A 23,691-nucleotide genomic window follows, 5' to 3' on the forward strand; every position below is an offset into this window, starting at 1 on the left:
TCCACTGGACTGGATTCCAGCAAGTCCTGTCCAACCTGGCCTTGAGCATTTCTAGGAGTGGGGCAGCCAGGGCTCTGGGCAGCATTCTGCTGAGAGTACTGCTGTATACGAGGCGCTGCTGAGAGTACTGCTGCTCTGGGTAGCAAATACTGCAGAGAGTGTTTTGTGTGCTTGCACAGACTGGCCCTGTGTGCTCAGTGCCTGCTCAGCACGGGGCATGGTGCAGGAGGGAAATAAAATTGAGTAGAGTGCCCTAAGTATCCCAAACCTTGAGCAAGCTGGCCTTCACATGCAGTGTTGCAAGCAGTGTTCCTAAGAAAATGCTGTCAAATGACCTGGAGGTATAAGTGCCACTAATTATCCAATAGATGCATCCTCCTAAGCGTGCTTAGGTATAATCAGAATAAATGCATCATCTATCTGTGGGAAGGGAAAGGATTAAGAAGCTAAAAAAAAAGGGTAAACCATGATTTAAGTAAGCATTCACAGCTAGAACAATGGTTGAGGACAGCTGCTAAGAACCTATTTCTCCCTTTCAAAGCGAATAAGGAAGAGATATTTCTGTGATTGTTGAGTCTTATTAACAGCACATGGTAAGTGATCTATTTCATAATTTTCCAGCAGATTGTGGTGGTGATGCATTGAGATGAGTACAATTTGTGAATAAAGCCTTGATTAAACTCCTTGATACTGAAAGGGAGGGAGGCTCAGGAATCTTGCTACAATGTTTGTTAGAGGTGCAGAATATCTCCATCCTGTGCCAGTCTCAGCTCATAGGGTGTTCCTTGCAGGAGGATGGTCGAAGGTGGGTCAGAGGCATCCATAAGAGGCAGAAGGCCTTCCACCTATAGGTGTTTGGCCATGCAGAAGTCCCAGTTGCTGGGACTAAAAAGTGTGGCCCTGGTGGAGGTGTTCCCAAACCTGGTTTAGTGTGAGCCCCCTTGTTCTGGACAGAGAAGTATGCTGGGGAGGTGGTGCTCAGCTCTCTGTGAGGAACAGAGAGGAAGGCATGTTTGGGTGGAACAAGAGATCCACACTTTCTTCTCTAGAAAGAAATTAAAAAAGGTTTGGCGGGGCAGGGTTTGAGGGGAGATTTGTTGCCTTCTTTTGCCCAAAAGAAGCAAAAGTTTTTCAGCCACTACCAGAGCGTGGAGAGTCTTGACCTTATCCTGACAGTGAAAGCTGAGTTTCTTTTCCCCCAGTCCTGTCCAGATAATGCCCGCATGTCATCTCTAGGATTTTGTTCCCTCCCATCCTGTCCTATCTAGCTGTGCCTGTAATGTAGTAATTGCAGTTAAGTGTCTCTGTGAAGATGTTTTGTTGCTTGAACATTATGCAAAAGCAGTAACTTACTGCATAAGGTGTGGAGGGCCTGTGTTTCTGCTGTTTTGAAATAGAATTCTCAGATGCATGAGTGCTGCGCAACTCTACTGGTTCCACCTAAATGCAGCTGAGGGATTAAATACCTTTCTGTTCTTGTGGAATCTGATCCAACTGAACTGCAGTCCACTCATGCAGCAACAGCAGCAAAACTTGTAATTTTAGGGGATCCTTGCAGTTTTAGGGATTATTTATCCTTGTTTCTGAACACAGTTGTGTTGTGTTTGAGCAGGGCTAGCTAGAAGAGCTGTGAAGGAGACTTCTTGAAGAACCTTAGTTGAAATGTTTTCATGCTGTTTAAAAGCCCTTAAAGAAAAAAAAAAAAAACCAAAAACCACAAAACCACAAAACCCAAAACAGGGCTCTCCTAGGCTTCTCTAAATTTTTACATTCTTTCTACCTGACAGACCCGTATGGGAAAGGGTAGAATGAGTGACATCCATCAGTGCTAATCTTCTGTGCCTGGTTGTCTCAAGAGAGAAAGGGTTTTCCTTCATGATGGGTCTGCTCAGCCAGGACAGAAGCCTGCTGGCAGCCAGTGAAAGAGTAAGATCTCAAGGGTGTGGCAAATCATTTTTTTCCCTGTTATGGAATCTACATCTAGGAGCTGTTGGCAGCTTTGCTCTTGGAAAGGTTGCTGCACAACAGAATGGCTTGACATGCTCTTGATGGCCTGGGTTCTGCACAGGGAGTTCAGATAAATAAGATGTGAATTCTTAGGAGTGTGCATGGCAGGGATTGATTGAGGGAGGGAACTTGGAGAACATAACCATGGAAACAAGTGCAAGGCAGTGAGGTTTGAGCAGTTCCCTGCTCTGAGCACTCCTGTATAAGGAAGGAGCTTCATGCTCAGGTTCTGCTCCATGTCCTCACTCTGTGCTATGCTGCCAGCCTTGACTGTTTCTGGATCAAGACTAAATCCTGTTGTGGTGGATTGTAAACATAACTGTCTGATGAATAAAGCAGTGATCGAGCAGAATCATGTGATCTGGAGGCATGTCAGACTCCTGTCTGCAGTAAGAGAGGAAATGGGTTGTCACTGATAATGTCTGCAGTAAGAGAGGAAATGGCATCATGGGCATCTTCTGTGACTGAGCAGTTGCATGGGCTAGGAATTGTTGGAGTGGTGCAGAGCTTTCTCCACTCTTCGCTCGCCTGCTGTCTGAAAGCAGTGACTTTTTGCAGTAGTCTTGATCTTTTTGCAGGCAGACCACCCTGTGTTTCTGTGCCAGCCCAAGATACCAGTGTAGCCTAGAGAACAGAGCACAGGTGAATTTTCAGGACACTTTGCTGTTGTCCTACTGTAATGGCCTCTCTGAAGAGTCTACTTTTCCTCTCTATCCCCTCCATCAGCGAAGGCAGGGGACTGATTTGCAGGACTTTCCCTTTGTAGCACACACTGTCGTGTTAGTATTTAAGTGTGGTCAAATGCTGACTGCAAATCTGAAAGCCTCTGCTGCCAGCAGAAATTCAGTATAGAGATAAATAAAATCTTCCAGGTGGTAAAATTTCTTCTTTTACACATGCAATTCTTTTTACTTAGAGAGCTGCAGATTACCTCAGCTTTGTGTGCCCTTTGTGGTGGCAGGCATTGTCTCCAAAACAAGGCAAGAGCAAAACTTGTCTCTTATAGGAGAAGGGAATACAGGTGACCTGGACCCTGATAAGTAACAGCTGTGTTAATTACAATACAGCCTCACCCCTGATAAGTCACAGCTGTATCCTATAAAGGTAAATATGATAAAAAGGAGTGGGTTAGCTGGTGAGGGGGCATTGTCATGGAGGAGAAATTTTGGGGAGCATGAAGAAGAGACTTAGGATCCCGGGGAGAGAATTGCTGCTGTGAGGTCAGTCTGGGTGTGCAGTCAGAGCCTGTTGTTGGGACCTGCAGTCACAGTCTAGCTGGGTAAAAGCCTGCAGTCAGAGTCTGCCAACTGATCCCTGCAGTCAGAGTTTAGCAGGAAATAACCAGCAGTCAGAGGCTGCCAGGGAAACCTAGAGCAGGAGCTTGCTGCAGCCAGGGTCAGTGAATGGTTGGCGTCAGGATGGCTGAGCTGTAAAGAGGAATAAACCAGGGCCCTTTTCATGCTGTGGTAAATGAGAAGTCTGTGTCTGAGCTCATTTCTGCCCCCTGATAAGAGGGCTGCTGCAACGAAGAGTCTTCAAGGATGTAACAGAAAGCCAGGTAGAGGCACTGGTGTGTTGTCCTGCTTTCTGAGTGGTAGTTAACACTGACAGATGTGGAGCTAATGTGCAGTTGCCCCATGTGTGCTCCACTCCTGCTCTTCTTTGGACCGTAGAGAGGCTGTTTGGATTCCACTTTGGAGGTTCAGTGAAGTGCTGCTAGTGAGCTTCTCTGCTCTCTAGGACAGACAGTCTCTATTCGGGGCAGCCATGATGTTTACCTGTGTAGGTTTGAAACCGATGAATGCCATTGTCTTCCAATAAAATTTGGGGTTTTTTGGGTGGAGTTTTGTGTTCTCAATTTCATCCCTTTCTGTTTAGTAGGCAGCTGTTCTGGACTGACCACATCAAGTGCTTCTAGTGTTCCTGTCAACCAGGAAAGTCATTAGGAAATTTTGGCTGTAGTTTGGCGCTGTTGCATAGCAAAGTATGAGAACAATAAGTTTAGCCTTAGAGAGACAAACTGGAAACTATTGTGGTTGCTTCTTGAAAGGAGGACTAAAGAGAGATACCCATTTAAAATAAAACAAACCCTGAACCGAACACATCCGAACTGTGCTTGCCAGTTACTAAGAGAATGCAATTGCCTTAAACTCAAGGTAGGTAAATATTATCACTGACTTAAATGGCACTAATTTTGAGAGTGAGACTATACAACACTTAAAATAATAATCAGATAAACCACCCCTGGCCTACAACTTTCTCTCTGTCTGAGGGATAGCAATCCTTCTGCCTGTGGGAAGCTGTGAGTCCTGGTTAGTGCTATTGTCAACAGCCATCAGGAAGACACTGACCTTGCATTTTTTCAGGCCTCAACAGCTCACTTCACTTATTCTCCTTAATTGCAAGTAGCATTAAAACTTTTTTTTCTCCATACTTTTCCTTGAAGAAGAGGGATTTGCCTCTTTGACAATGACTATAACTCCAAGAAGTTCGACTTCAGATTTGTTGCTGCATAACAGCTTTAGTCGATAATTTCATAGCACATTACAGGACTTGAAAAAAACTTTATTTTTTAAAAATGAGTTCATTATTAGCCTATCTTTTATTTAAGAGATTACCTTCTAGTTAATTGTTGTAGTATTTCTTTTGTTTAAGAGGGGGATTTTAGCAAAATGTAGATCACATAAGGTACTGTTCTCCGTGGCTGGAGATCAAGACTAGCCTAAGTCACTGCAAGGAAGTGTTGTCTTGGGCACCAGAAAAAAAAAAAGTTATCTCCAGTGGGAGTAAATTCAAATTACCTAAGTAGTGACACTGGATTTTTCAGCAAATCCTTTCCTTAAAGTACCTGTAAGGAAGTAAATAGATGTTGTTCATCTGTTCAGCTCCTCTGCCAGGAAGGAATGATCTTGGTGAATCTTTTGGTGCCTAACAGTTAGTAGGAAGATTGAAAGACAGGGATGATTATAGGCTTGGTTTGTTTTACAATCTCTCTAAATTTTCAGTATTTTCATATGCAGAATGTCACTTTTTTTGTTTTTGTTTTTCTCCCCTGAAACAGTGAAAACTGTTTGGGATGAACTTGCATTGGTCTTTCATTTTATTCTATTAATTATTTGTTGCAGTATACTATCCTCTGACATCCCTAGGTAGAGAAGGAGTGCTAATCTAACAGTGCCTGAGAAATATTTCCAGCGGAACTGACTCAAACCCATGCTTGTATCAATCAAATCAGCCTGGTGTCTAATTGGAAACGCTGGTAAATCTGCTTTGGCACTTCCATCCTCTCCACCGCTCTCTCGGCTCTTCTGTGGAATAACTACCCAAAAGTTCCTCTGCTCTCAGCCCCAGTCTTCAATTTCAGAGAGGGTTTATGACTTGATTCCGTTCTCTCCCCTTTTGGGAGGGAGGGAGGAAGACGGCGGACCGGGGAAGGGTAAAGGCAGGGGGGTAGAGGGAGGAAGTCGGTCTCTCAGGAAGGCTCTGGGATGCTGTGCGATTCCCTCCCGCTGCGGACTGTCGTGTTTCCCTAACTTTGCGGGGGGAGAGGCGGCGGCAGCAGCAGCATCAGCCCTGTTGCTCGGGCCGGGCGCTGCCGGCGCGGTGCGGGAAGTTTGGCGGGCGGTGCCTCGGCCGCCCCCGCCCGCCTCCCGGCGCTCGTCACCGCCCGCCCGCTCCGGGCGCTGGGCTCGGGGAGCTGTCCACAGAGGGAGGTGCTGAAGGCACGGAGGAAGCTGAAGGACGCGGACATCTTCGCTCCCCCCCTAATTTCCTCCCTGCCTTCTGCAGCCATTTTGCACCAGCGGAGTTGAGGGAGGGGGTGGGCTGCGGGGGATGGAGGGGAGAGGGTAAAGAGTTGCGGAGAGCGAGAGGCGGCCGTGGGAGATCCCGGCTGGTGCGTCTGCCGAGACTGCGGCAGCTGTCATCGGCACCATGGTGAAAAGGAAAAGCTCGGAGGGCCAGGAGCAGGAGAGTGGCCGTGGCATCCCTCTGCCCATCCAGACCTTCCTATGGAGGCAAACCAGGTAAGGGCAGCGCACTTGGGATACCGCTGCAACAGGGCAGTGGAAGTATGGAGGGGGGTGCGGGCCAGCTGCTGCCCGGTGGCAGGGAGGATGCGGTTGTTACTGCGGCTGCAACGTGAAGGCGTGAAAAAAAAACAACCTGGGTTTTGTAATGAGTATGGAGCAATCTGTGTGTATCGGGTGTGGGAGGAGGTCTCAAGGCAGCTTAAGCTAGTGGCAGTCCCGGGCAGCTCCTTGATTTGACTTTAAACCATCCATGTCTGTTTCTTTATTCACCCTTCCCTTCCTCCCTGTCCGATGTTCCCCATCCTATCGTCTGTCCCCCCCATCCCCCATCTTTTAAGAGAACTCATGGAGCTTCTTGTACCAGAAACAGCATCCAGCAGTCTGCTGCACCAGACCTGCAGCTTGGCTTCTTTCTGTATTTGCAGCCATCCTGGAAGTGTAATCTATGCTCTGAGAGGTCAACATGCAGACAGACACGTCAAAGTCTCACCTTATTTCGCAGGACTGGAGAGTGAGGAATTGGAGATGTGTGAGGGAATAGCTGAATGTGTGGCTGGTGCTTTATGTCCCTGCTGAATCCTGTCAGTCTCCTGTCCTAGCAAGAGTCTAAATTGAAAACAGTGTGGGAGAGGATAGATTTGAAGGTTGTGGCTCTAATTTAAGGCCTCAGTCACAAAATCCCCTTATGCCACATTCAGTGTCCTTCAAAATAAAATAAAAAAAACAAACAAAACAAAAAAAACCCCCAACCTTCAGTAAGGTGACCTGATTATTTTTTTAATATTTTCTCTGATCTCATTCTGGAGGAGAATGATAGAGGGTGGGTGTTCTCTACATGCAGCACACAGGCCTACACTTCACCATAAGCCTTCCACATCAGCAGCTGTGCAGAAAAAATATTTAATACAGAGCTGGCAAGGTGATCTCTGGCTTAAAATAGAGGCAAGGCAAAGTTCAGTATTCAAAGTTCAATATTTAATAAATTTTAAACATAATATGTTGAAAATCTTTCACTGAGGTAAAATGGCTGAAAATTGTCTGATCTTATCCCTGGGAACTAGTGGGCTGAATTAAATACCTCTTGACATATCAGGATGGGCAATTTTTCTTCTGGAAAAGATAACAGCATTTATCAGACGTCATCAACAGGTATCTGAACATAGCTTTGGCTTATGTCTTCCTCTACATTGAGTTTCTCAGCCTTTTGACAACCTTCTGACATGACAAGAATCCTAAAAATAGCTAAGAGAAATACATGTTGATGTTCTGGGTCTCTAATGCTTCTTCTCCTTTCTTTCAGTGCATTTTTGAGACCTAAACTGGGGAAACAATATGAAGCTTCGTGTGTGGTATGTACACATGTCTCTTTTTCAACATTTGTAAGTAATTAGATTTTCATGCAAATCAATCTGACCATTGGCAAGCTTCTCAGATTACACAGACGTGGATTTAGTCCACTCAGCTTCATTTTGTACTTGTATCACGTGAAAGATTTGAAATTGTTCCCATATAGAGAATTTGAGTATCATATCCATCTTTAGACACAACAAAAGAATTTATTTGGATATTAGTAATAAGTAATTCATTAGTAATACTATAGTAATAAAATAAATAATTACATAAACACATGGAGCTATGACAGTCTGGGTCTAACCTTTCAGTTCATCCTATGTGGATGTGCTTTTGCATGAAGTTGATGCCATTTCTATTTGTGATTGCTGAAAGTTTTTCAAGCTTATAATATGGAAAATCTAAACAATGCTGACAGGCTTTGAATAATACTTTTACCATTGTGCAACATGGGAAGCACTTCTACTGGAAATCAGAGGGAGCATATCTTATCAGAATGATTAAGGAGAGGCTATTGTGCAGATACAAATAACTTTTATCTCTAATTGTACTTCAAATAAAGCCTTAAGTTACTGCCAAATAGGAAGAAAAAGGGAAGACATGAAGCAAGTTCAAAAAGATGGGTATCTAGAGAATTTCAGCATTCCTTGAATGGTTGCTGGTCTTTGGATTACTTAAAGTACATTAGTCAATTGCAGCCAAACTTGACAGAGTGGAAAAATTTGGTCTGGACATGTATCATAATAGTTTTAAGTTCTTAGGTCGCTCTGCAACAATTTTCTGACTTCCTTCTTACAAGGCATTAGGCTGGAGAAGCTTTTTCTGTTACTGAGTCATTTTCTTCTAAGAAATCCATAAATTTTTCAGAGTTTTTGCTAGATACCAGATAGAGGAGTGCTGCTTAGTGGTTGGCGAGTGAAATGTTCGATTCTAGCATATGCAGCATAAGGCATCATCACTGGCTAACACCTACTGACAATATCTGATTATTGAGAAGCTGGAAAATGGAGCTGCTTGTCTTATGTCCTTTACCAGGAGCCATGCCTTGGAGTACCTCTAATCTGAGGCTGTGGCTTCATCTGTGGGCTCGTGCTTGTCACGGTTGGGTGGAGGGACAGAGCTTCCTTCTCTGTGATGTACCTCTCTGCCTGTAACTTCCTTTGCTTCCTGCTGTGCCGTTGGCATCAGGTCCCCGAGGCTAATTCTAAAACACCTTTCTTCTGTGGGTGCATACTGGAATTTACTAAGTGTGAAAAACAAACTGCACCCCAAAAAACCCCTAAACTGCGAGACAACATAAATCACATGCTTCAGCCAAGAGAAAGGGAGCTCTGAAAAAAATGCATTTCATAAAGATCCATAAAGGTGGAAGATTTCATAAAGGTGAAAATAAATTTCCACCTCTTGGATGAAGAACTTGATTCTTCTCCAGTTCTTAACATAATGATTGAATTATGGTAGAAAACTTTGAAAGGTGGAACTTAGTTTTGAGGAATTTTGTGTTAAAGCCTGAACTGACACATTTGCTGCCTTCTGCTTTGTCCGTTTCCTGTACCTACTGGTGCACAGCAATGTCTGCCCACACCAACACCTCCTATTTTATCCAGTGGAGCAGCAGAATGCTGCGTGCATGGGTGCGACAGGGTTTCTGGAACTTGACAGGTACTTGACTTGTCTTCTGAAACCTGCTGGCTATCTAACACCCCCGTACTGGCTAGTGTGCCTAACGAAGCTACGCACCTGTTACATGATCTATCCTTTTAGAATTCTCTAGGCAGAATTGTTGTAGGCATGTCTATAGGCTGTTAACTGTCTGGCAGTGCATATGACACAACATTGTGCAGTGTTCTATTATTGTACTTGGCTCCAAACTTGCTGCAGTAGAATTTGCTGCATATTGTGCATTGAGGAAGCAAATGCTGGAGTCTGAGATTCAGTGAGTACAGCATCTGGTCTGCAAGAGCATGTTGCATTGCTTCTTTGAACTTTTCTTTATACCTTAATACTTAAGGGGAAAAAATGGCCCTTTCATTGCATTGTTCGCTTTACCTGCGCCATCACATTTACTTCAATTGGTCTATGAATAATAGCCTTTAAGCTAGAGGTAAATACCCTCCCCCAGACATTGTCTTAACATCTAAATATGTTTGTGCCTCAGTATGGATTTTATCTTCTTCCTCCTCCCCATTCTGAAGTTTTTCTGCCCTGACACGAGGCCATTCCTAATATGCATGAGTCAAAGCTTTAAATGACCTCACAGGAAAGCATGTGAGTACTGTACAAAGGTAATGCATTTTTTGGGTGATGGTAAGGTGTTGTCGTTGCTGAGATGGCCACAGCTCTCGAGAGTGCTCCTTTAAAAACTTAAGGGGGCTCCAAGTATCAGTACCTTGTTATCTAAAAGTGTTTCATACCTTTTCTATGTTGCAGGCCCCTGAGTGGGTCTACACAGCTCTGGCTCTTTCTCTCGTTCTTCTTCCTTCCTTCTCACAGCACTAACTCACTCTTTTAGCACCCATAGCTGTGAGGGCAAGGCTGTTACCACTCTTTGGTAATTAACACAGCTGTAACACATCAGGGGCAAGAGTGCCCTCAGCACCATCTCCGCCTGTTCTCCCACTGTAAGGAACTCAAAGATATGCTTAAATTCTTCTGCTGTGGTTTGTATTGTCCATAGAAGAATTCAAATTTTTCTGGAGGATCCTGCAAATTCAAAGTTTCTGTTTGTTTTGGGGTTTTGTTTGGTTTTTTCCTTTTTTGTTTTTGAAAGTGTAATTACATGTTTTGTTATTATGGATAATATATGTAAGTATAGCTATGGAACAAAGTTCAGAAAGAGCCCACCTTTATTTTATCCAGCCAATGGACATGGTTGCAGAAAACTGAATTTCTGTAAGTAAAGTTTTTGGCATCTGTGTTTCATTACTTGTGGATGTTTATGCTCTTGCTATGTTTAGTAAACAGTGATGTTTTACCATCCCTTGTGCGATGAATTCCTAGGTTCCTAGATCTTTCTAGGTGCTCTTCCTTGCTCAGTGGACCTGCCCCAGACTGACAGTATTTTCTGTCTGCACTTCAAGCTCTTTCCAGTCAGCCTGAAGTGACTCCAGCTTTCCTCTGTGATGCAGGCTGAGCTTTGGAAGGACAGAGCAGTAAGGTCCCCTCCAAGGACTCGAGTTCAAGAAGCTCTATCCATTTCTCTGTGTTTCTGCCTTGGTCCTTCTCTACCTCCACGGGGTTAAGCACTGGGCAGTCCTGTAGGGATACTCCCTGGCACTCCAGGGTGTAACAGGAGGTGCTGAGCTTCCATAGGTAAACTCTGGGAACCTCTGGGTACCCTCTGTCAACCCTGGCTGACCTCTTCCTGCCTTATGCAGTTCACTGCAGGTACGGCTTCCCTGGGGTTAGAGCAGGGGAAGTTGATGCAACTCAAGCAAAGCCGTTTAGGAAACCATGAGAAAGCCCAGCCAGGATGCTGCTGAAATGGGAACAGATAGCCTGAAGATGTCTAGACAAGCGGTATAGGACAGAGCAGACAGTGGCACACAGGCTGATCCTGGGCACTAGGTGTTTGGCGATGCCTTTGGGTGTTGGTGGAGATGAAGGTAAAGGGAGAACAGCTGCAGTGGGAAGGCAGCCAGACAAGGCTGGCCACCACCCCCTGTGAAAACAGCTGTCACCACTAGGCTAAAAGGAAAAATGCTCTTGTAAGTGGTCCTGAGGGAGCTGAGCACACACACAGCACTGCTGGGAGGGACTGTTTCTCCAGCCAAGGCACTGACTTCCCTCACTATCCCCTTGGCAGATGTTCTTTATCTGCCTTTGGTGTGTGTGGGGTGTTGCAGGCATGAACAGGCCTGCTGTAAGTAGGTAGTTGTTTTCTTAGCCAAGCTGGAGCCCTGAGGCTGTGGCTCTAGACATACCCATAGCATGACAGTGTCTGTCATCTGTCTCATTTACAGGGAGCTTATTCAAACATTCTCATTTAGCCTTCTTATTTAAGCATGGAGTTCCTCTCAGCTGTAGCAGCAGTTGCTTAGTTCATGTGGGGTGAAAATTAGGTCTTCTGCCCCAGTGTCTGTGTATTCCCTGTAGCAGGTCCTGAAAGAGTAAAGCCCTAGCACACCAAAAAGGAGGCTCTCCAGGAGCAACACAGGACCTTGCATCTCGAGTGTCTGCTATAGACAGAAGCTGCACCTTTATGGAGAGCTCCAGGCAAATTCCACAGGAAACCTTGTCCAAAGAACTGCGTGTTCCTGTTGGTTTGCTTGTGACAGTTCTCAGTGTGGGGCTTAGTGCCAATCAGTTGGTGTGCTGACTGTGCATCCACAGTAGCAGTTTTGTACCAGGCAGGGCCTGTAGCAGCCATGGGCACGCAGTGGTTTCCATACAGCAGCTTTTGCGTTTGCATTTTTCTCCAGCATACGGTACTTCTGTTTCAGATGTTGTGATCGCATAAGCTATTCCAGAAGCTAATCTTTTATTGTAGTGATTTAGCTTTCTGCTCAGGCCTAGAAAGAACAGAAGAATTTGGTGCCTAATCACATAAGGAAATCCTCACAAGGGCTCAACAGCCCAAAATGTTGTGATAAATACAAGCCTAGTCTAAAGACGTAATTGCAAATTCCTTAGCTGCCTCTTGAGTTTCTGAAGCTCGCAGACTGTGGGTCAGAGCTTGCAGAAGGCAATTGCTGGAGAACTTTCTACCTGATGCCCTTGGAGTACCCAGGAATGAGACCTTGAATAGGAAGCCAGGGAGCAACAAAGTGTCTTCTGTCACGCTTCAGAACAGAGTTGGTGTTCCCCATGTTTTGGGTTTTTTTATCCCTTTGCCCTGCAAACTGGACAGCTTTGTCAACTCTACTAAAGCGTGAGCTTATCGTTTGACTTTTGTGCTGGAGATGAGATCATTCAATTCAATATGCCTCAGCCAGCACTGGTGCCAGGCAGGCCTTTCAGCTCACTAACATGGGTAGGAGCTACTTACCTCTCTACTGGTCTTCCTCTTGGCTTGTGTAGAGGCTTGGCTTGGTTGAAGGAAGGATTCAGTGATCCCCAGAGCTGATGGATGAGTGGAAATAGGTGTGTGGCTGGAGCAATGACTAAGGTGCTGTCCTCTTTTGATAAAAATGAATTAAAATCTCTTTTCACCGGCTCTTTCAAACTTTGTGGTATTTTTAACAATACACCTCTTGTTCTGCTTCTGGGGATACTTTATCTCTTTTCTCCCCCCATTTTGTTATGTAATGCTCCCTTGACTGGAATACTTATTTTAAATCTCTGTTGTCTTTATACCAATGCACTCTCTGTCCTGCTGTGAATCCTGACTGGACCAGAAATAGTCAGGCCTTACGATGGGTACTTTGTCTCTGTCCAAGCTTTCAAAGCATCAGCATCCCTTCATTTTTCCCCCACTCCTGAACTGATAGGATTGGATGGAAGGAGCCTCTTTTCCTTTCAGATGCTGTGGCTCCCAGCAGATCACTGTAAGGGTGACTTGAAGCATCCCTTCCCTAGTATATCAGACAGGATATCCATTCCCGGTGCTAAGAAGCACATATTGCTGATAACATGATTCATGGCACATTATCTTTGACTAACTTCAGGAAGCCAGTGTTTTCTCCATGTATTACAGCAAATGCCCTCCAATTTCAGCCATAAGGAAAGTGTATTACGTTTTCTGACTGCAACCTGGTGTTTCTAGTAGTTGGGCAGTGTGACCTTCTGCACACTGATAATTGTTGGCAGCTCTGATGGTTCTTGTCGGTATTTCAGGGTTCAGTCTGTCGGCACAGTCTCAGTCTTCTCTAATGGGTAGATGTTTCTGTTTGTGTTTCTGTGCCTCTGTGCTGGCCAGAGCAGAACTGGATGCTGTAAAACCACAGTGGTGCAGCACTGTGCCTGCACCAGGACACTCCCAGCCTCTTGATAGAGGAGCTCATGTCTGCCCACACCACAGACTGAAAAAAAATGTGCCCAGCTGCTGGGCTGCTGGGACAGGCAGGAGGGTGCCTGTTCCCACAGGTTAGCATGCCATGCTTGGGAGTGGCTGCTCATTCAGGAGAGCATGTTTTGACATGCTCATTTTGCTCTTCTTCTCTCTAACTATTCTGATTACCACTCCCTCAACTTTACAAGAAAAAAATTGATCTGAGTAGTATTGCAGGATGAGCTTTGAGTCTGGAGTGAGGGCCTTTGAAGCACCTTTTGGGCAACAGTTACTTGTTTGCCCAGAGATTGATAAAATTGGTGACACAGCTTGTGAGCAAATAGGTAGCCATGAGGTTAAGCTGGTTTATAGCAAGCACATGCATTGTCATTATCTTTGCTATAAGTACTTCAGTGAAGGACTATAACTGCACTTGTGACCTATAATGAGATCTCGGTATCTGATCAGAGCAACAGTTTATTGAAATGATTGGAGCAACTAACAATAAGGAGCTTCCTTAGGGATTTCAGCAGCAGATAGCTTTATTTTGTGTTGCTTGAGGTGGAAATAATGAACTTGCTGCAGCCATCAGCTTCATAAACGTTCACAAAACCAGTACATTGTAGCTCGACAAAAAATCTTGTACACTGATTATTTTTTGTGGCAGGGTGTGAAAACATTTCCTAAGGCCCATATACCTTTAGTGGTTTGCCCTTTATGTTAACCTAAACTGAAAGAGCATGTGTGTTTAAGGATATCCAGCACTCAGCTTCACAGATACAGGCTTTCCTAGCTCCTGTGACTTCTAACAGGATTACTGGCATGCCCAGCACAACTCTAAAGTCAGGATTACTGGCTTTACCCAGTACAGCTGCAAGTCTGGCTTGATGTCGGCACTTACTAATACCCAGATGATACTTGCTTCAATTCTCTTACATTGAAAAAAATATATTGCGTGGTCTATTCATCTCTTAGTCAAGTATGTTCATATGTCTGGTGAGCTTTAGTTACAGTCTGTGTTTTTCAGGACAAATACTGTAAAATTTGCTTCAGTTATACAATTAGAGTTTAGAGGTTTTAAAGAGGATGTTCATGTACTGGAAGGAATGTGCAGAAATAGACACAATGCCTTTTTTTTGTTGTTGTTCTTACCTTTTAGTCTTTTGAACGAGTTTTAGTAGAAAACAAGCTGCATGGCCTTTCTCCAGCTCTCTCTGAAGCCATCCAGAGCATTTCTCGCTGGGAGCTTGTCCAAGCTGCACTCCCTCATGTGCTGCACTGCACTGCAACATTGCTCTCCAACCGGAACAAGCTAGGTTAGTGCTCATGTGAAGCTGTTTTCCATTATTGAAGCTATCAGTTAAAATATGACAGACTGCTGCTCAGGGTGCCAACTGATCCTAAATCCTTAGAATCCTAATTAGTTTCTTCTGGGGATTGCCTTTCTTGATTGTCTTTCTCATTTATAGAAGGGTAATGTGTGAAAAATTCCCCAATTGTCTGATGAACTGAAGACTCAGAGATGTTGAATGACATTTTGCTAACTATTTCCCAGCAATAATAGAACTTACTTTAGCACTCAGCAGGTGTGGATTCCTTGAAGGAATATGTATTTCTTTCAAAGCATGCTGTAGTGGTCAGTTGCAGCAGGTACTTTTAATATCTTCATGTTTTGGGGGGGTTTTCTTCCTGTTTTTCTTTTTATTTAGATCAATGCATGTGATTCTCAGCAGATAGTCAATCAGACAACAGAGAGGCAGATCCAAATCCAGTTTACTCACTTTTGTACTGATTTCAGCAGTGGTTTCAGCAGGAATTTGCTTCCTGAGACATGCCAGTAGGGAGCATTAACAAGACACAGCTTGAGCACCTTGCCGTGCTCACTGGCATTTTGTCTTACTCAACAAAGTCAAACAGACAAGACTGTTGAGTTAGTTTCTTTTGGGACCACTCTGTTTCTGTGTTGCTGTCCATGCCCTGCAGCTGACATTGCAGAGACTGAACTCCAAATGCTGGGAAATAAATGGAGGCTTTTGATTTAGGAGGTTTCAAGTATAATGAGACAGAATGCTGGTGCTTTTAATTGTAGAATTTTAATTTTCAGATGCTTATCCGGGAGCTGGGTGTCCAGCCTCCAGTGCAACTCTGAAACAGGCTCAACAATATAATGGATGGAAACCCTTTAAAATACTGTGATGTGTTTTTCCATACAGGACATCAGGATAAGCTTGGAGTAGCTGAAACAAAGCTTCTTCACACTCTTCACTGGATGCTGCTGGAGGCTCCTCAGGACTGCAGCAATGAGCGATTTGGAGGAGACAGAGGCTCTGGCTGGGGAGGGAGCAGTAGTGCCTTTATCCACCAGGCTGAAAACCAAGGATCTCCAGGACATCCCCGGCCCAGTGCCACGACTGATGAGGAGGAGAATAACAGAAGGAAGTTCTTCCAGAATTCCATGGCCACAGTAGAGCTATTTGTGTTCCTCTTTGCTCCCCTTGTCCACAGGATTAGAGTAAGTGGTACACTGGTGGGGTTCTGGTGTGGAGACAGCTCTGAGCAGGAAAGGAATGATTCTGTCTTTATGATTGTTATTTAATTCAGCTTGCAGTGCACACTGGGGTACCACTGGAAATATTTTACCAAGCTGGCAGAATACTGCTGCCATTGGGGAGAAATCCTTCCAGTGACGTGAGCAATCACCACAGCATCGGACAGACATAAAGACAGAAAAATACAAAGTGAGCCATTTTTAGCCTTTGGGAACAGCAAAGGTCTATGGCCCCTGTGAAGTCTCTGGGATCCTGAAAACTGCAGAAAGGATTATGAGCTTTAACTTGCTCCAGTGATTCTCAGCCATTGCTCAGAAAAGCCTTGCTAGATTTTCAGGGGTTCCACCGTGGGGCTGCCACTAGGATTTGTTGTTGTCATTACTAATCATCTTGGTGCTGGTTACCAGGATGGTGTTTTAAGCATGGCAGTGGTAAAGGCAATGGAAAATTCCTTTGTTCTGAAGTGTGAAGCAGGCTGCAGGCCTCCTGTCTACTGGGGTTCCTCTGTTAATTTTATGCTGAGTGCATCAGCTTTGCCGAGTGATGTGATGAAAACGCATCTTCTTCATTTTCTGATTTCTGTCTCTGGGAGGCTGCCATTTAGCCTTTATGTTTACAGCTAGGCCTTGAAAAAGAGTAGGACCTTGAAAGAAGGATTGTAAAGTCATGGAGTGATGGGGCTATCTGTTCTAATTCTGCCTTCTATGCTGCAGCACTTAAAGAAGGTAGGAAGGAACAGGAGATAAAGGACAGTCTTTTGATTAAGGCAGGTAAAAGCAAGAGTGGAGAACTAGATCTCTTCTCTACTTCTGCTACTGGGTTCCAGTACACCAGTGTTTAATTTATTTAGCCCAAATTTTTCATACTTGTTTACTAGTTCTGTGTAGGCTAATGGGACAGGAGAGGAAGAAATACTGAATTCTTCCCAGTGCTGCACACAAAAATGCAGGCTGCTGTTTGAATAAATGGAATTGAACTGGGGGTAGACCTTGACTATTAGAGATTGGAATTGCAATCTTTTGTATTAATCTTTCTGGCATGTTGTTTTCAAGATGGGGTTAATAACAGTGTCTCAAGTTTACCTTGAAAATCTCTGAGATCTGTGGAATACTGTGGTGATAAACACTGAAAAGCTGATTAAAACATGCACATTTCTGTCATCAAAATGAGGTGCAGAAAAGAGGTTAAATGAGGCATGTAAATGGTTCACTAAGTGAGCTTTATCCTCTCAGTGTCTTGTAAGTCTCAGAGGAAGAATACTACCTGATCAGGTAGCCAAAGTAATGCTCAAGCAAGATGACACATGTTTGAATAGACAGACCTAAACTATTGAATTCCTAACTTCTGGGAGGATTTGTATCTTGAGCAAAATGTGTTTAAATCAGGCTTTGGAGGATGCATGTAATTCTCTAACTGCATAGCTGTAGGTAGAAGTGTTGGCACGTCACTACAAGCTAGCAGTGCAAAGTGAAAATGCAACTTCACTGCTAGCAGGTCTAAAAGCCTAGCAAATTGCTGTCAGTGTAAACAGTAATTGAAACCAAGCTTAGTTTAAGCCAAGCTTGTGAGTTGATTATGATGAGAGAGCACTAACAGAGGGTAGGGAATAGGAAGGCTGGAGAGCTATAAGCAGTGGGTTCCTGCCATTCCTTTAGCTCTGTCTGCGTCATCCATTCCAGCTGCCAAGGCATCTGGGACTGTCTCCATAGGAGAGTGTTGTGCACCTATAATTACACCACCAAAACTGCTGTCACCATGTTTGTTTGCCATATGGGGATAGCGGGGGCTATGCTGACATCTGTGTCTCCTAATGTAGATCTGACATTAGGTCGAGTAAGTGCATAGCTGCACCTTGATCCTGCTAAGATTTACTTGTGTACTAATTTACATGATTTCAGCTGCTTGTATATGTAAAACAGTGATACACAAGTGTAAGATGTTTCCTCAATTTCTAAGTGATGCTTTAATATTTAGTATATTCATTTGGGGAAGAAGTTCAAGTCTTAGAATATAAATCCTAAAGTAGATCTTGAATGCGAAACATAAAGTGGTTATGTATAATTAAAAAGGATACTTTGTGACAGGAATGCCTTTTTCTATTACAGCTGAATGTCTTGGGGAAAGCAGGGTTCATTGACTAGAATAGAAATTTTATTTGGAAAAAAACCTTTGTATACTTTTGGACTGATATATATGCCATATATAGCTAGCAAAAAATCACAGAAATTTCTCCATAATTTTTTACTAGCCATGGTTGGCATGTACAGAGCCTGCTGAGTATTGCCAGTAGCCCTTGAGTTAGCACATACTGACTGGACAACTGCACGTGGTACCACTTATTTCTTGTAAGCTCTGTGCATCAGAGAAAGGACAGTCTTTGCAGACTGGAAACAACATTCTTTCCTTTTTCCTTTTTAGGAGTCTGACCTGACATTCCGCTTGGCTAGTGGCCTTGTCATTTGGCAGCCGATGTGGGAACACAGGCAGCCTGAAGTTTCTGCCTTCAATGCTCTTGTAAAGCCCATCAGGAACATTATTACAGGTGTGTGACTTTGCCATGGCAGTGTTGCTCCTGAGATCAGGGAAACCTTTCCCTTTGTTTGCCTGGTGCTGCCCTTACATTCTGTAGCCATCGGATGTGAAGGAATATGTTGATCCTGCAGGAACTAGTCAAACTGCAGAGTAGTTTAAGGTTGTTTCCCTTCAGAGTCAATTGACATTTGCATAATAATTAAATAGGAGATGGGAGAACCATCACAACTTTTCAGTAGAGTTATCATTTCTGTTAGCATCATATAATTTCTGTTAGCCTTATCTTCCTTAGTAGCTAAGAAGGGCAAAGGCAATACCACACAGCAGCCTGACGTGAGCAAGGAAATCTTTCCCAAACTGGCACTGGACAAAAATGAGCAGTGAAGAGCACACACGTGGTTGTTCCATTAAAATCTGATTTCCAACACATTGTGAAATTAGAAAACAAGAGTTTCAAGGGAGTCCAATGAAGGCCTAGGTTGTAAATTCACTTTTGGACACTGGAAGGAGTTGCTTTTCATTTGTGCTTCAGCCATAGTGAGATTGGAGTTGGGTGCTTAGGCTTCCAGGGCTTTGGCTTCTAAGTCTTTTTGTCTGGCCTTGTCCTAAAAAACCTTTTTTAACCGTTAAGTTTTAGACAATAACTTTTTATAACTCATGCAAGGTGAAATTCCTGAAAGTGAGCAAGGTATACTGCTGTAGCATTGCTTCCAGCTCTCAAAAGCATGGAACTGTAATTTTCACCATAGTGAAAATGTAATTCACTAAATTAAATTTTTCTGATAACTAGTCATTTTGGATGTCATATTTTGTTCTAAAGACTTTGTAGACCTACTGGGACAGTCCAGAATTAAAAAGATTCAGGTCTTCCAAGCAATTTAAAATGGGTCTTTTACATCTTGATTTTCGTCCCTCTGCTTCTAGAATAAAAATACGGTATTTCAGCCCTGGAACTAACAAAGGGAATTAGTCCTAAGTTTTCTTTGACTATTGGATTTTTTTCTATATGTCTGTGTGTAGTCAGAAAATCCCTAAAAATAATTTCAGAAGTAAAGTCTGAAAGGAAAATGCTCCGTTATGTTTTGAAAGTTTTTTCAGCAGGACAGAAATACTAATTGGAATGAGATCTTATATGTCTAGGAAGATGCTGCTATCTTAGCATTTTCTCAAACTAGGAAAAAAGAAAGTCAAATTTACTTAAATTCTCCTTCAAACAACAAATAAAAAAATTCTAATGAGGAAGCTTTGCAGTATTTGTTTTGCAGTCAGTCTTATTCAAAGTTATATCTGCACAGCTTTCAACAGGATTTCAGGACTTGTCATCCTAGTCTGTGTGATACCCTTGGTCTGCTACAGTATTACAGATCAAATTTTCTGTGTGACATCCATGTATTTCCTGTGCTGCAGGCATTTGGGAAATTGGGAATCACAATATGCTTTGAGTGATGTAACCCAGAAAAGGACCTGAATATATGTACAAATAGGAGGAAGAATTCCAAAATAAAAGGCACTGCTCTGCACAGGAAAACACGATTGATGGTGAATGGATTTAGGATGAAATTTATAATCAAATTTATTTTAAAAGAAATAGAGATTTCCAGTACACAGTGTTGTTGATGGGAGGAACTGAAAAACCTAACCCAGTCCTATTTTCTTTTTATGCCTGTGACCAGTGCCTAGGAAGCTGGCAGCAGATAGATGCTGGCTTTGTTTTTTGGTTTATCCTTTTATTATAATACTTTATAATAGGTACATTATAGTGTCGGAGGCATTTCCTGAAATGTCCTGCTTTGACTTCTTTTCTCAGCCAAGAGAAGTTCTCCCACCAATAATCAGAGCATGACTTGTGAATCCCCTAATCTGGACAGTGGACGTACTGAGGTAAACTCTCTGCTAAGATTTGGCAAGCTTGAATAAGGTGCTGAGGGAGGGGGGAATAAGTATTGAAAGAGAACTTGCAGTTAAAGTATTCCATCTCCAGAAATTGCTGTTATTCACAGCTCTTCACTGCAAAGGCTCCCTACCTTGATTGCAGTAGAACCAAAGGGTATGGGGTATATCTATCTGGATCTCCTTGGCCTTATCCTGTCTTACAGGATGGAAACCTGATCTTGTGTATGGCAGGAAGGTAGGGGCTTGATTTTAAGGTCCCTTCCATGCCAAATCACTGGGCAAAGAGATGTGTACAATGTACAATATATCCTTTGCCTGTACAGTGCCTTGTATTAAGAAGCCCCAGGCTTGATCAGTTTTTCCGTGGTATTTTGGTGTAAGGAACGGTCATTCTAAGCTCAAATTGCAGGTATAAAACTAACATGGGAGAGATAAATATGTTTATATACCTATTTTCTTTTTTAAAACTGTCTGAAGGGACTACAGGTGGTCTGTGAGACAACGCAGCCAGATCCTATACCTCCAAAGGCTTCTGTTTCAGCTTGTCATCCTGGAAATTCCTTGGATGGAAGTGTATCCTCCCAAACCTCCCAGGAGAGAAGTACTGCACATCCCAGGTACAAAGACCTTCAGGAGAAACTTGGGCTCATGTGATTCAGTAGTGGAGGTCACACAGGTCCATCTTGAATCCACTTTTGTCTGGACACGCTGAGGGTGATGGATGTTTGTATCAAATTCTTAATTCAACAAAACTCTGGGTGATGAAAAAGATGGCAGCACTTGTTACTTAATGCTGCTTTCTTCAGGAAAATCTCCAGCTGACCTGTTGGGACAGTTTCTTTGGTCTTTTCTAGAAGTGTTAGTTCCTTATAATTAAAGACTCAAAAAATAACCTTCAGGTTCACCCCTTCTAGGCTAGGTTCAGCTTCAGGCAACAGGTTTATTATCTGGCTTCCTTCTGACCAGTTTTTCTTTCCCCCTAACAAAGAATTCTTGCAAGCCTCTCTGCATTGCCTTCATTATGCCTCCTTTGCATCCTGCTGCGTAGCTGGCTTTAGCCTACTGACCCAAAGGAGCAGACTAATAAAGAAGCACAGCTATGCAAACTTCCAAATTGTCCTGCAGTGCTCAGGCTGTGGTTTCCAGCTTGGCACTGATAAATTCACCCAGGTTTGGGCACAAAAAGGGAGAACTGGATTTTCAGTAGTGCTGGACACTCAGTGGTGCCATAAAGTAAATCAAGCTGATGAGTGTTTTCAGAGATTTTGGAGAGGAGGGGGGGAGCTATAATTTAAAGTCTCTATGGATTTAGGAATGTCACTTAAACACCTGAGAACTCTGGTCCTATTGCTTACCTCTTTTGAGAAATGTCATGTCCAAAACACTGCAGTTTTAAGAAATGGCTTCATTACAGTGACAGAATTACAGGATGGAGTGATTTTCTGGGTATCAGCTAAGAACAGCTCTGATCTCTCAAATAGGAGCTCAGGGCATCCTTTTACTGGTGCAAAGGAAAGAGTTATTTGTTAAAGCTCTCATATACCGTCAGGAAGCTTCCCCTGGGATTTTTAATCAAGCCTGTTGTCAGTTCTGGATCTGTATTTATTTTGTATTAACGTGAGCCAGTAAAACTGAAGGTGGGGACAGAGCTGCCTTTCTGTGTGTGAACACTACTGCTCAGAGAGTGAACAGCTGTAAAAAAAATAAGCAGCCTTTTAAGACAGAATCAGGTGATCAATTTGTCAAGCAGGGTCTGGTGGTTGCCATGGGGATGAAGCTTGAGACAGGCTTTGAAGAGAGCATCATTATGCCTCCTCATTTGCAGAACTCATTGATGAGTTAAAACTGTACAGGGAGCTTTGGTTGCCAAGCAACAGATAACTGTGGAACAAATGTTGTTTACTCTGCTTACCAACAGCCAAAGTATTCCTTTGTCCTTGGCCAGGGGTTGAAGGAAGGCTGCATTTTCACTTTCCCTGCAGTCACAGACAACCATGAGCTGATTATACAAGCACTGAATTTTCCTCTAAATGAACTACAGAGTTAAATTTCTGGTTCTTCAGAGCTGTTTAAACAAATGGCTTGTTCTGATCCTAGCTAAGTGTTGCTCCTCCCCTCAGTATATTCTCCATATAGAGATGATACAGTTAAATCCTGAAGCAAATAAACCACAGCCCTTTATCCAGCTGCTAACAGGCTGCCTGGGAAATAGACTTTGCAGGATGGGCTTAAGTTACAAATATTTCATAAGGAGAACATGCCTTGCTTCAGCCTGTGCCATGCCTCAGGTTTGCCTGTGCCACAGATGGGGAGCATGGAAGACTCTTTAGCTCCACACACTGCTCAGGGTCCTGCAGAGACCGGGGAGCAATGCATCACCTCTCACAACTCCTACTGGGATGACAGCTTATATTTCCTTTGCTGGGATGATTTGAGTATACTTCTGGGTTTTTGCAGGCTAAATCTACGTGACACAACCTAAACTCTAACAAAACCACCCTTCACATCAGGTTTATGGGGGAAATGTTACAGCATATTCCCATTTCACATTTTTTTCTTTCCTAATTTGGTTTTTCAGGTTTTTGTAACAGCTCATTCCAAAGCTGTAAAACTTGCAGCCTTTTCACCTGGAGTACAGCACTGGGGGAGAAACTTTGAGTCTGTGTATTTTGTGTAGTGTGGCATATGCCAACACAGGCTGGTCTGCAGTTGCCAAGTGCCTCCAGCATTGGCCTGTGGGGCTGGCAGCAAACCAGCTCCTGCAAGCTGGAGCTCTAGATCCATGTGTTGATCCAAGCCTTGACACCTGCTCCCGTTTCCATGTGCGTGAGATGGAGCAGGGTTTGTGTGATTCCAGCTGGTGTCAGTTCAATGCACATTTCTGTCTCCTTTGCCGCTTCCACGCCTGCCTTGGAGGCGCAGGGTAGAGATCCAGCAAAGCACTTTACACATGCACTGGTCAGTGTTGCTGCTGTTCCCAAAAGCTTTTCTGGACTGGTGACCTTGGACCCATCTGCTCAGAAGGTCCTGGTACCTAGCTGGAGGTGGGGATGACCTGTCCACACTTGTTTGTATGCTGTTTCACAGAGTTGATAATAAAAAATGGATTTTAACAAAAAAACCACACCAAAAAAACCCCAAACCCCACAAAAAAACCCCCACAAAAAAACCCAAAGCAAAAAACGCCCCCCCCCACAAAAAAACCCTCCCACAAACAAACAACAACAAAAAAACCACCAAAAAAAAACCCCACCAAAACAAGCAACACCACTCCAACTCTATGTTCTTGTGATGATTCTCAAATGCCTGAGAATATAGTGCGTGAAAGTACTCTTTAATTTTAATAGAAACCCAAAATCCTGGAAATAAAGCCTGTCACAGAGGTGTGTTTCTTATATAG

General features: G+C 43.5%; 1 protein-coding gene across 12 annotated transcripts in view; it reads left to right on the plus strand.

The window, feature by feature from the left end:
* Window positions 1-5,736: 5,736 nt before the first annotated feature.
* UNC80 (unc-80 homolog, NALCN channel complex subunit) overlaps window positions 5,737-23,691 on the plus strand; it is a 132,967-nt gene continuing 115,012 nt past the window's right edge. For 8 of the 12 annotated variants that reach the window (XM_040069060.2, XM_040069065.2, XM_040069061.2 and 5 more), the window contains exons 1-7: window positions 5,737-6,032; window positions 7,339-7,387; window positions 14,477-14,633; window positions 15,531-15,829; window positions 18,285-18,408; window positions 20,206-20,279; window positions 20,769-20,908. In XM_040069060.2, coding sequence (XP_039924994.1) covers window positions 5,941-6,032; window positions 7,339-7,387; window positions 14,477-14,633; window positions 15,531-15,829; window positions 18,285-18,408; window positions 20,206-20,279; window positions 20,769-20,908 — 935 coding nt within the window. In that variant the 5' untranslated portion in view covers window positions 5,737-5,940. The remainder of the gene's footprint in view (window positions 6,033-7,338; window positions 7,388-14,476; window positions 14,634-15,530; window positions 15,830-18,284; window positions 18,409-20,205; window positions 20,280-20,768; window positions 20,909-23,691) is intronic. The other 4 variants (XM_040069067.2, XM_040069068.2, XM_040069071.2 and 1 more) reach the window with 2 other exon arrangements.

Source organism: Hirundo rustica, chromosome 7, assembly GCF_015227805.2.
Source record: "Hirundo rustica isolate bHirRus1 chromosome 7, bHirRus1.pri.v3, whole genome shotgun sequence".
Classification (NCBI taxonomy): domain Eukaryota; kingdom Metazoa; phylum Chordata; class Aves; order Passeriformes; family Hirundinidae; genus Hirundo; species Hirundo rustica.